The sequence below is a fragment of the Vombatus ursinus genome, unplaced genomic scaffold (genome assembly GCF_900497805.2).
Source record: "Vombatus ursinus unplaced genomic scaffold, bare-nosed wombat genome assembly UNPS02014807.1, whole genome shotgun sequence".
In the NCBI taxonomy this organism is placed as follows: domain Eukaryota; kingdom Metazoa; phylum Chordata; class Mammalia; order Diprotodontia; family Vombatidae; genus Vombatus; species Vombatus ursinus.
In genome coordinates this window covers 353201-365566 of record NW_020954585.1, presented here as the reverse complement: position 1 = coordinate 365566, position 12366 = coordinate 353201, and the positions used below count along the sequence as shown (strand labels likewise).

Genomic DNA, 12366 nt, shown 5'->3' with positions numbered 1-12366 from the left:
ACACACACACACACACACACACACACACACACACACACACACACACAAAAGGTTAAGAATACCTGGAACAGAGGAGAGACAGGAAATACAGTCTAGTGTATGAGGAAATGTTAAGATGGCCAGTATAACTGGACTGCAGAGAGGGTGAACAGCAGTAATATGTAATAAGATAGGCAGGGCCAGATTTTAAGGGGCTTTAAAAGCCAAACAGAAGTAATAAGGAGCCACTGCTGTTTCCTGAATACAGACGTAACATAGTCATACTTGTGCATAAGGAAAATCACTTTGGCAGTTGCATGGAGGATGGATTAAAATAGGAAAGATTTGAAGTAATGAGGCTAAGATGTAGGCTATTGTATTAGTCCAGACCATCGATGATGAAGCCTTGACCCAGAGTATATGAATAGAGAACATGAGAGATATTGTGGCGGTAGAATTATCTGGTAATTTTTTGGTTATTTAGGGTAAGAGTAAGGAAAAATGGATGACAAAGTTTAGAACCCAGGAGACTGTAAAGATGGAGGTGACCTCAACAGAAATAGGAAACTTCAAAAAAAGGAGGGGTTTGGATTAAACAATGTTGGGTTGAATAATTTAGTTGGAAATTTCCAATTGGCAGGTCACAGTGCAGGAGTAGAACTTAGGAAGGACATAATGGCTGAAGATACAGATTTGGGAGGCATCTGCACAGATATATGATAATTAAACTGACTCTAATAAGGTCACTGAGAGTGTTCAGAGAGAAGGAAGGAGCCTTGTAGAACACCAACTATTAGGAGGCATAACATAGAAGATGAGCCAGCAAAAAGACTGAGAAGAAGTGGTCAGACCGGTGGGAGGCTAACCCAGAGAGGACAGTGTCACTAAGGTGGTTCACAGTATTAAATGCTCCAGAAATGTCAAGAAAAATGAAGATTGAGGAATTGTCATCAGATTTGACAAATAAAAGGTCACTGATAAGTTTGGACATAATTTCACTTGAGCGATAAGGCTAGAAGCCTTCAAGGACTTCAAGGAATTGAGAGATGCCTCAGAGGAAAGGTGAGGGCAATAATTGCAGTCTGTCCTTAGATGCAGTCAGTATGTCAACTGATTTTGCTTATTATTTTTCTTTGTTATGAAGGTGTATACAGTATTGGGGGGACGGGCAGGAAAAGAGATGAGGGGGTCCCAGAAATGATGCAAGAATAATAATAGCTATCATTTATATATTGCTTTAAAGTTTGGAAAGCACTTTACATATGATATTTCACTTGGTCCTCACAACAACCCTGTGAATCAGTTGCTATTATTATTCCCATTTTACAAATAAAGAAACTAAGGTTGAGATAGATTAAGTAAATTGCCCAGGGTCACATAGCTAGTTAGAGGCTAAGGTAAGATTTGAACTCAAGTCCTCCTGCCAAAAACAAAAGATATTAATAAAACCTTTTTAAAATACGATACTTTGAGTTGGAGCAAATGGCAACGATCTTCTAGCCTTAGTCTTGCTAGTCTGCTAAAAAACAAAAAACAAAACCTCTTATTCCTCCAGAAAATGAAAATGTGTTGATTTCAACCTATAAAGAGGGCAGGTTGAATGTCTTAAGGGAATAAAGCTCCAAGACTCCTAATGTTTCCCCTACAAGACCTCAAGTCTGTCAGAATACAGAGTGAAAAACTTGTCTTACATTCTAATGAAGACTTTGTGAAATAACTGACCCAGAAGTTTGAAGGTATAGCTCAGACATGCCTGGCTATCTGGAAATCATTGTTTGTAAATCTCTTCTTATCTTGGGGATGTCACTAAAGTACTGTTTTCTGCCTCATTCCTTCTTTCCATCCCACCACCACCACCCATCACCAGCCCCTGTGCTTTCAGCCTGAAGTTAATACAGTGATAACTGAATACAGAACTGATAAGTGAACTGGGAGAGGTGAGAAAGGAAGGCTGATGAGGTTTCATAAGGAAAAACCCATAAGGAATGAGGACACATATAGAAAGCTGTGCATGATAAAAAGGTAGAAGCCAGTAGTCTCCAAATTAAAAAAATTTTTTTACAAAACCATAGGCCAAAGGGAAAAGAAGGTGACATTCCCAAAGTGTGAACTCTATCAAAGTGCCCAGAGAAAAAGGAAGAAAATTTTATCACTTAATACATTTGAACAATCCTGGACCAAACATTCTGAGCTACATTCTGTGGGAAGTAATTCTGTATGAGCGCCCAGAGAATGAACTGGATGACCTGACGAGTCTTCTCCATGATTAAATTTCTGGGAAGGCAGTATAACGACCAATGGGAAGCAACAGTATCTTCTCCGTTGTCCACTCTGGGTTTAGAAGGTTCTTCAAGAAGACATTGCGGGATCGATGAATCACAGAACTAAGCTCACAAAGAGCTGAATTCACTGCAGTAATTTTCCACATCATTCCTATCTGGTGGACAGGGAATACTGTTTTCCAGGCCTCTTAAATCTGATCCCCTTCATAAATACTTGAGTTTACTTTATGATTGTTTTTCTTAAACAATAACAATTTTAATAGAGAAATCTGCTTTTTTTTAACAACTTCCCCAGAGAATCGGAAATGATAATAAGAACTGATCTCCCTCTAAATAAAGCATAATTCCATTTCCTAAGGCAGAATCTCACCTTCGTTTTGCTTAAGGATGGTTTTCAGTCCCTTAAAAAAAAAAACTTAACTAAAAACAAAAAACTTCAAGACCACAGACCCTCCTTCCCAGGTCTTATCACCTTATTCAAATGAAAATCAACAAGAAAATTTAGCCAAGAACTGGCATATTGGCCCTCAGGGAAAGAGTACCTTAAATGAAACAGAATGGAGTATCAGGTCTGATTGAAAGTAGTTGCTGACACCTTCTGGTCAGTTGGCATCTCCACAGGCTGCAGGAAACAAACTTTCTTTTTCTTTCTTCATGATATTTAGTTCAAATGTACTCCCTCAGGGTCTACATGTGAATATGCTAAATCAAACCATATCCTCACTACACCTATGTTCCTGGTTCTATTTCCCCAAATAATCTTCAAAGGTTATGTCTCCCTTGATATAAGACAGCAGCTACAATCATACTCTTGGACTGAGGCAGGCTGATACCAAATGTCACTATAACTATTACCTTCCCTTCTCTACCCTCCTAAAAAAAATTACTACCAAGTAAGTGGATTTAAGAGTAATGGTGATTGGATTGGGCAGAGGTAATCATAAAATAAACATGGGTTGAAAATATGATGTTTTTCACTAAGCAAGACTTATTTGTCAGGATACCTAAATGGCAAGCCTGTCAGCAAGGGTAGGGAAAGGAGACTAATGATGAAAGGACACACCTTTCCTCTTAAATGAAAGGCAAAAATTTCATGGAGGAATGAGTGAAGTAGACAAAGGGTCACAGAATCATAGCTTTAGAACGATAAGGAAACTGAGAGATTGATCACTTAATCTAACTCTTGCATTTTATAGGTTAAATGACTAAAGTGCCCAAAGTTACACAGGTATTTCATGGCAGAACCATTCAAACCTGAGTTCTCTGACACATTTAAAGAAAACTGGTTTAAATAAACCAGATCACACTTCGACATGAACAGTATAACTAGCTTCAGCAAATGGTAACTGGGAATAGCATGAGATGCTCCCTACTTCCTAACAGAGGTGGTGGACTCAGAGTACACATGGAGACTTTTTTTCTTTTTCACCCAGCCAGTGTGGGAATTTGTTTTGTTTGACTATGTATATTTGTAAGAGGGATTTAATTGATCTTATTTTCAATTTGGGGGCTGTGAGGGGGAGGGAAGTGGGAGACTGTGGATCTGACAAGAAAAAATAAGATGTTTAAGTAGACAGGATTTAAAAGGGAAGCCATTTGTGCTTTTAAATCACTGGATTTTTCAGATACAAAAGCAATGTAATAAAATAAAAATTAGTAAATAAATGAAAAGGGGTGGGGAGAGGAACCAGAGAGGAAAATCTTCCTAGAAAGAATCCAGTGTAAAAATAGAAATAGTCAATTCCTGGGCTTTGGGTGGCTCCAGAGTGAACAGTTTCAACCTGCTACCAAGAGGGTGGATGAGGAAGCCAACTAGAAATGAAACCCAGAACAGCTACCCAAATTAAGAGACTTGATTTTGCAAGTTATGACTAGCTCAGAGTCTCAAAGAACACAGAGCTAAAAGAGAAGTGTCAAGAGGACCCAAATCAGATTAAAATGTAATTGGGAAATGTTTAACAAAATAAATAAAAATACAACAGAACACAGATAATGATAATTTCTGGTTTTATAAGTCAATAAGCTCCCCTCCTCTACCTCTGTGCCCCCACCCCCACCTCCAAGGATTCCTTGGAGTTTGTCACCAGGGACCCAATTCTATCTCCTCATTTTACACATGAATGAGGTCCTGAGAGGGGAGGTAACTCATCTAAGGTCACACAGCTACTTAATAATAGACTAGATTCTTGGTTTTCCCACTCCTATTCCAATGCTTTCTGTTGCATCACATTGACTCTCTAATCTAGTCATTATTTGAACATTATTTGAAGGATTTACATATGCTGTGATAAATTATTTCTTCATTCAAACTAGCCAATAAAACATTTGTTGTGACAGATATTGGGGAAGGTGGGTACTAAAGAAGAAACTATATGATTTCTAAAGTCCCTTCCAGGCCTAAATCCAATTGATCCCAAGAGCACCGATTTGGAGGAAAAAAAAATCAACCCTCTCTACTCCCTTGGTGGTACTGACTACAAATCATCCACTGGTGAAGTGTTGAAGAGCCTTCTAGGAAGCAGCCTTGAACCCATCTTGTCATAACAATCCCCACTGTGCTATTGCCCCAGCTATGCATGCAAACCTAAGCCACAAAAATCCTTCTGAGATCACAAAACTCATCCCTGTCTCCTCCCTGCTCTGGTTATGGTCACAGAGGTATTACAGCAGCAGGACAGGCAATAAGTTTCCACAGGTTGAAGAGGTATATATCAGTGTTGTAAGTTACAAGTGTTCACTAAAATTCTAACTTTCCTTTCCTTTGGCTCTAAACAAATTTACTTTTTTGCCAGTCCTTGAGCATACACAAAAAGCTTTAAGAGAATGGAGAATAAAGCCAACCAAATCTGGTGCAGAACCAGGACAAATAAACAGTAGGACCAACCAAGCTGCACGCACAATGTGCAATGTCCTCTCCTCGTACCTTGGCACTCAGTTTCTTCTTCTTCAGGGGCTTTTCCTGTGCAAGGGGCTCCTCTCCTGCCACCAGCTTCTTTAATTTCCTTTTCTTTTTCTCTGACACTTCAGACCTTTTCTTCTTTTGCTCTGGCATCCTGCAACAGAGAAAAAAAAATACATAACTCTCAATGCATTTAAAAAATAGTTCTCAGACCATGTATTTTTGGAGAAGTGGAAAAACAATCATTATGGGCTTCCCTGGCTCCCTCCAAAATTCAGCTCAAATCCCACCCAGTGGGACCTTCCAAGCATCCCTTCCACTGCTAGTGCCTTCTCTCTGATATTACCTTCCATTCACACTATATATATAGATAGATATATATATATATCTATATCTATAGATATAGATATAGATATATCATTTATACACATTTGTTGGCGAGTTCTATCCCCCATTGGAATGTGATCTCCTTGAGGGCAGTGACTCAATTTTTACCCTTCTTTGTATCCTTTCCACTTAGGATAATTCCCAGCATATAGTAGGGGCTTAATAAATGCTTACTGACTGAAGCTATTGCAATTATCCAGGTGAGAGGAGATGAAAGCCTAAACTAGAGTGGCGGCTGTGTTAGATAGGGAGAGGGGGTCAACTGCCAAAGAACGTACTGGAGATGGAACAGACAAGACTGGGCAACCAATGGAATATGTGCCTTAAGGGAGAGTGAGAAGTCAAGGATGGCTTTAAGGTTGTGAATGAGAAGGGGGTGGAAAGTGGTGGTGGAAGGAGGATAATATCCTCAATAGTAGAAAAGAAGTTTGGAAGAAGGTGGGTTTGGAGGGAAAATTATGAGTTATTTTGGTTATGTTAAGTTTGAGATCCCAAGCTCTGTAAGGAAGGTAGGTCTAGAGTTCAAGACATAGATATACATAGAGAGATATATAGCATACATATGTGTATATATGTATGTGTACAAATACACATACATACATACATGTACATTTTGCACTCATCTACATAGGGATGACAATTGGGAACAGATGAGATCACAAAGAGTGTAGAGAAATAGGATCCAGGATGGAGCCTGGGGTTTGAGAGGGGGGTTGATATAGATGACGAAGAGAAGAAATAGGCAGACTGGTAGAAGGGAAACCAAGAAAGATCAGTGTCAAGAAAACCCAGAGAAGAGAGAATATCTAGGAGACGAGTACTATCAACAGTGCTGAATGCGGCAGAGGTGTCAATAGAAGTGATGCTTGAGATTGCTAATTTTGGAGAAAGCCAGTTTTTTGGCTTGGTTTTTTTTTTTCCTTTTTTGACGGAAGTCAGAAGTCATACTATTCGAAGAGTGGGGTGAGAAAAGGTGTCAAACAGTTACTGCTGTGGAGGAGTTACTTAGGATGTGTACAAAAGAGATGCAATTGGGGGGAGGAAGAGGAAGACCTTGATGTAAGGAGGCCCAGTTGAGAGGAAATAACAAAAATGTGTAGTGAGCTCATTCACATGACTTGATCTGAACAGCACACAAATGAAATCAAAAAAGAAAGACCACAGAGAATAAATACAGAGTAGAGTACGGCAAGGTGTGGTGGCAACAGACAAGTGGACAAGGAATTCAAAAGTAGAAGGCAGTGTAACACTGCAATGACTAGTGATTGGGGAAAGACTGGGAGGGGAAGAAAGGAAAGGCAGAGCTGGGATGGTGAATAGGCTGGAAGAGTACTGAGGGGTAATGGACTAGAGGCCAAGATGGATGCCAAAATAAAGCAAAGAGAGAAAAGAACATCAATGACACATTTAAAACACACAGAAGACAAGAGAATTAAGTTCAGAAGAGATAACAAGATGAGCAGGGCAATGATGTACTACCACAATGAGTTTTGTTTTTACACACAAGCACACAGAGCAGCAGCAGCAGCAGCAGCAGCTAGGTGGCGCCATAGTGCACAAAGTGCTGGGCCTGGAGTCAGGAAGACTCATCTTGCCAAGCTCAAATCTGGCCTTGGAGACTTACTAGCTGTGTGACCCTGGGTAAGACACCTAACCTCTGTTTGCCTTAATCCACTGGAGAAGGAAATAGTGAACCACTCCAGTATCCCTGCCAAGAAAAGCCCATGCACAGCACTGGCATACTATGGTCCATGGGGTCACAAAGAGTTGGACACAACTGAACAACAATAACACACACACACACACACACATACACACACACGTATGTATGTAATAGTCAAATAGCTGTATGTAATAGTCAAAGTTCCCTATATAATCCTCATTTTCTGGCCTTCTTTATATATTGAAATTTTAATGTTTGATGATTTTCTGGTTCATAGGTTAAGGATCCAACCTATGACTTTCTTGGTATGGGGAACTTTTAGATAAGGAAATTACCTTTCCCAGTGCAGGCTGACACCAGAGTCTTAGAGAATTACCTCCAACACTGAGAAGATAAATAACCTGCCTAGGGTCAAACAGTCTGTATGTATCTGGGGCAGGATTTGAAACCATGTCTTCCTGGCTAAGAGTCTGGGCCTCTAGGTAACACTGCCTCTTCTAGTCCATTATAATTTTTTAAATACATATGTATGTGTATGTATACACACACACACACACACACACATATAGTTTACAAAACATCCTACATGTGTTATATACTAAGAGCCTCACAACACTTAAAAGTGGCTACCATAGGTACTAAGACTTTTATTGGCAGAGGAAAAATGAGGCTCAGAGAGATAAACGATTTGCCCATGTTGACACAGCCGATAAATGCCAAAGGTGGGATCTGAACCCAGTCCTTTTACCCCTAGGTCTAGCCCTTTAAACACCATGCCATGTGCTCTCTCTCTCTCTCTCTTTTGATTTCTCTGAAACATTGGTGACCAACCCCTCTTTCTAGATAGATAAACTTTGTTCTCTGAATTTTCCTGACACTGCTCTCTTCTGGTTCACCTCCTACTTGACTGAGGACAAAGGTAGGAATTCTACCCATCCCAGAACTATGTTCTGGATGTGGACATTGGCTTATGCACTCCTATGCTTTTTCTCTGCCTCCCTCCCTCCTTCTCTCCCCAGCCCCCCAATAATCTAATCAGCTCCCACAGATTCAATCATAATCTCTATTCTGATAAGACCAATCTAAATATTCAGCCCTCAATCCTCTCCTGAGTTGACGTCCTATAATACCAGCTGCCCGTTGGCTATCTTTACCTGGATGTCACAAAGGCTTCTCAAACTAAATAAGTTTAACTATTTTCCCCCCCAAAAAACTAACCCTCCACCAAACCTCCCCATTACCATTGAGGTAACCACCATCCTCCTAAGTGGCCCTGATCCCAATTTCAGTGTCAGCCTCAGACTCCTTGCCCTTATTCATAGTACGTGACCAACCAGCGGCCAAACACCCCTTCTCTCCAATCATAGTTACCACCCTACTTCAGGTCTTCATCACCTCTTGCCCAGCCTACTGCAATATCCTCCCAATTGGTTTCCCTGGCCAAATCTCTCTCTATTCTAATACAGTCTGGCCATATCAGCCCCCCTGCACTATAGAACATGCTTAATAAATGCTTGTTAACTGACTGTGATCCCTCCTCTTTCCACTCCCACTGTCCCCATCTCAATTCAGGCACTCATCTCTTCAACCAAAATGACAATAAAAGCCTCCCAGCTCATCTTTCTGCCTCCAAACCATCCTTCACACCAGCTTTCTGAGGAATCTTCCTAATTTACTGCTCTAATCAAGTCAATTCTCTACTGAAAAACCTTTAATATCTCCCTAGTGCCTACTGAATAATGTATCAATTCCTATTGCTGTCATTCAAGGCTCTCTACAATCTGGCTCCTGGAACAGGTCCTCCTCTAGGATTTTCCTCATAGGTCAAATCTGGTGGCACTCCTTTGCCAGAGCCTTTGATCATCCTTCCTTCAGGTGAAAGCGATCTTTCTTTCCTCAACGGTCTCAGAGCATTTTGCCTCATCTTAGACCTCTGCACTCATCTCCCAGATGTCAGTGTCCCTCCCCTCACTGTGTCTGTATTAGTCCAGACATGCATATATTTTATAATTATATTTTAATACAATATGACAATATGTAACATAACCCATATACTGTTCCTATAATTATGTTATATTAATTGTACCTATTATTTGCTATATAAAATTAATACATAATCAAATATATAATTAATGATATAATAATGTGCATCATTATGCCTATGTAATTAATATATAATCAAACATATAATTAATAATATAATAATGTACATCACTATGGCTATATAATTATACAAATAAACATACATGTCTGCACTTACTTCTTAAGTGCAGAGAACTCCAGGTGAAAAAACTCCCTTCACCAATGGAACCTGCCAATTACCCTGTAACTAAGTCACTAAAAGGCTAACTGATTTACCAGGGCCACTTACCCAGGAGGGCAACTAGGTGACACAGTGGATAGAATGCTGGGCCTGTAGTCAGGTAGACTCATCTTCCTAAGTTCAAATCTGGCCTCAGACACTTATTACCTGTGTGACCTTGGGCAATCACTTAACCCTGCATTCCTCAGTTTCCTCCTCTGTAAATGAGCTGAAGAAGGAACTGGTAAACAACTCCAGGATCTTTACCCAGAAAATTTCAAATGGGGTCATGAAGAATCAGACATGACTGAAAAATAACTGAACAAAACCAATTCACCCAGTTAAGTATGTATCAAAGGCACACCTTGAACTCAGGATTTCCTGACTTCAAGGCCAGCAGTCTATCCACTACAACCTGCTGCTTCTTATAGTACAGTGCATCTCCAGTATGTACTTATTTGTGAACCTGCTGCACCCCACTAGTAGATCATAAGCCTTTGAGGACAGAGACTGAATCTCACTTTTCCCATCAACTAACACAGTGACTGGCACATAGTAGGTACTTAATAAATTATGTTTGCTAAACTACAGTTGTAAAATGAAGATTAAGCTCCCTGACCACAGGGACTATATCATATCCATCTTTGTACCCCTAGTAACTGACACAATGATCTGACTCCAAATCTAACCCTAAAATGCTTAATGTGTATTGGTTGAATTGAGGTCTCACTCCATTCAACTCTCTAATGGTCACCCATACACGCTCCAGGCCTTCCTGTCTCTGTGGCTTTGCTGACACTATTATCTATCTATGGGATGCCTTAGCTAACCTGTTATACACATAAAGTATATATATATATACACACACACATACACACAAGCCTGGTGAACGGTTACCTGTGCAGTAAGGCCCAATTCAAATGCCATGCCCTCTTCAGGAAGTCTTCCCTGAACTTCCCAGTTAGTCTTTTCCCTTAAGGAATTTCCTCCTTGGTTTTTACTTAGTAACTTGCTTGTACCTCTCATGCACTTAGATAGCAAGATAGAGCATTTATTAAGCAAGACAACAACACTTGGGCAGCTAGGTGGCAAAGTGGATAGACAGCTGGGCCTAGAGTCAGGAAGACTCATCCTTGTGAGTTCCAATCCAGCCTCAGACACTTAGTAGCTGTATGACCCTAGGCAAGTCACTTAAACCTGTTTGCCTCAGTTTCCTCATCTGTAAAACACAATGGAGAAGGTAATGGCAAACCAATCCAGTATCTTTGCCAAGAAAACTCTAAATGGGGTCATAAAAAAGTCAACATAACTGAATAACAACCTTGGGGGCAAGTCAAGGTTTAGTAAAATAAGGGAAAGTGGGGTATGGCAGAAAGGTGCTAATCAATAAGAAGACACTAAGGAGGTGAAAAGGAGAATGATAATTCCAGAGTTGAAGAACCTACCTGCAATCCACTCCAGCAATTTTCCAGATGTTAATAGCAAGAATAATTAATGATTCATAAGAATAATTAACAATTAAAGATTGAGGAAGAGGGAGAAATTTTATAAAAACTTATGGTGGCCACATAACACAGTAAGTTCCAAATGCATTCTTGATTTAAATATAAAAGGTCACACTTTTAAAAGTAGGTGAACAGGGTAGAGGAAACTTTCACACCTATGGCCAGGGGGAAAATTCTTAACCAAACAAGAAATAGAAGAAATCATAAAACCCAATAGATTGTTTAAGGGAATCAAAAAAGTTTTGCAAGAACAAAATCAGTGCAACTAGGGTTAAAGGTCACTGATGGGGACAAAAAAAGTCTTCATGTCATAAATCTCAGACAATGCCTTAATGTCAAAAAGACATAGGTCATTAACACAAATATATGAGACCAAAAGCCATGCCCAAATGGTAAGTGGTCAAAACATATGAACAGCTCAATGAATTTCAAACTATTAAGAACCAATGAAAAGTTGTCCCAGATCACTAATAATAAGAGAAATACAAACAACTTTCAGGTTTCATTCCAATGTCAGAGACTTCAGGAACACCAGTACATTTATACATTGTTGGTAGAGCTTTGAATTGATCCAAACATTCTGAAAAGCAATTGTGCTTTTAAAAGAAAAGTGACCAAAATATCTATACTTAGACCCACTGCTAGGTATATGCCCCAAGGAGGTCAAACATGGAAGGGTCTCATATATACAGAAATATTAGGACCAGTACTTTTTGTGGTATCAAAGATGTGAGGGGAAAAAAGCATGTACCCATAAAATGGAGAATGGTTCAACAAATGTAATGCTATATTACTGAGCTATAAGGAATGGTAAATATGAAGAATTAGAAGAAACAATCGGATTTATGTAAAGTGAAATGGAGTGAAGAATTGGGAAAATATACACAATGACTATACAGCAGTAAACAAAACTGGAAACTGTGTCATTCATTATAATGACCAAGCTCAGCCCTGGAGAACAGTTGGAAAAATGTACCCCTTCCCTCCACTGCAGAAGTAGAGGATTAAAGGTGTAGATTATTGCATATATTATCAGACTTGAAGTGTTGGCAATTTTGTTGAATTTTTTTTTAAATCTTGTTACAACAGAAGGCTCAATGAGTGGGATAAGGGAGTAAAAAGGGATAAATTCAGAAATGAACGTCATATAAAATCAAAAGATAACAATAAAAAAGAGAATTGAGGTTTTAAAAACTAGCTGGCTCAGAATTACTGATTGAGAGCAAGCACATGAAAATCAGTTCTCAAGTCCACTGGTTAATACATAATAATAACCACAGGTAATAATAATCATAATAACTAGCATTTATTTAGCTCCTTTAGGATTGCAAAGACTTTTAAAAATAGTA

The 12366-nt window shown here is 39.4% G+C and overlaps 1 protein-coding gene across 4 annotated transcripts in view; it reads right to left on the bottom strand.

Annotated features, from left to right (window-relative positions):
- Nucleotides 1–12366, bottom strand: part of LOC114052094 (uncharacterized protein C7orf50 homolog) — a 338906-nt gene that overhangs the window by 324003 nt on the left and 2537 nt on the right. For all 4 annotated transcript variants that reach the window (XM_027874533.1, XM_027874537.1, XM_027874534.1 and 1 more), the window contains one exon: nucleotides 5185–5314. In XM_027874533.1, the coding sequence (XP_027730334.1) occupies nucleotides 5185–5313 (129 nt within the window). In that variant the 5' untranslated portion in view covers nucleotide 5314. The remainder of the gene's footprint in view (nucleotides 1–5184; nucleotides 5315–12366) is intronic.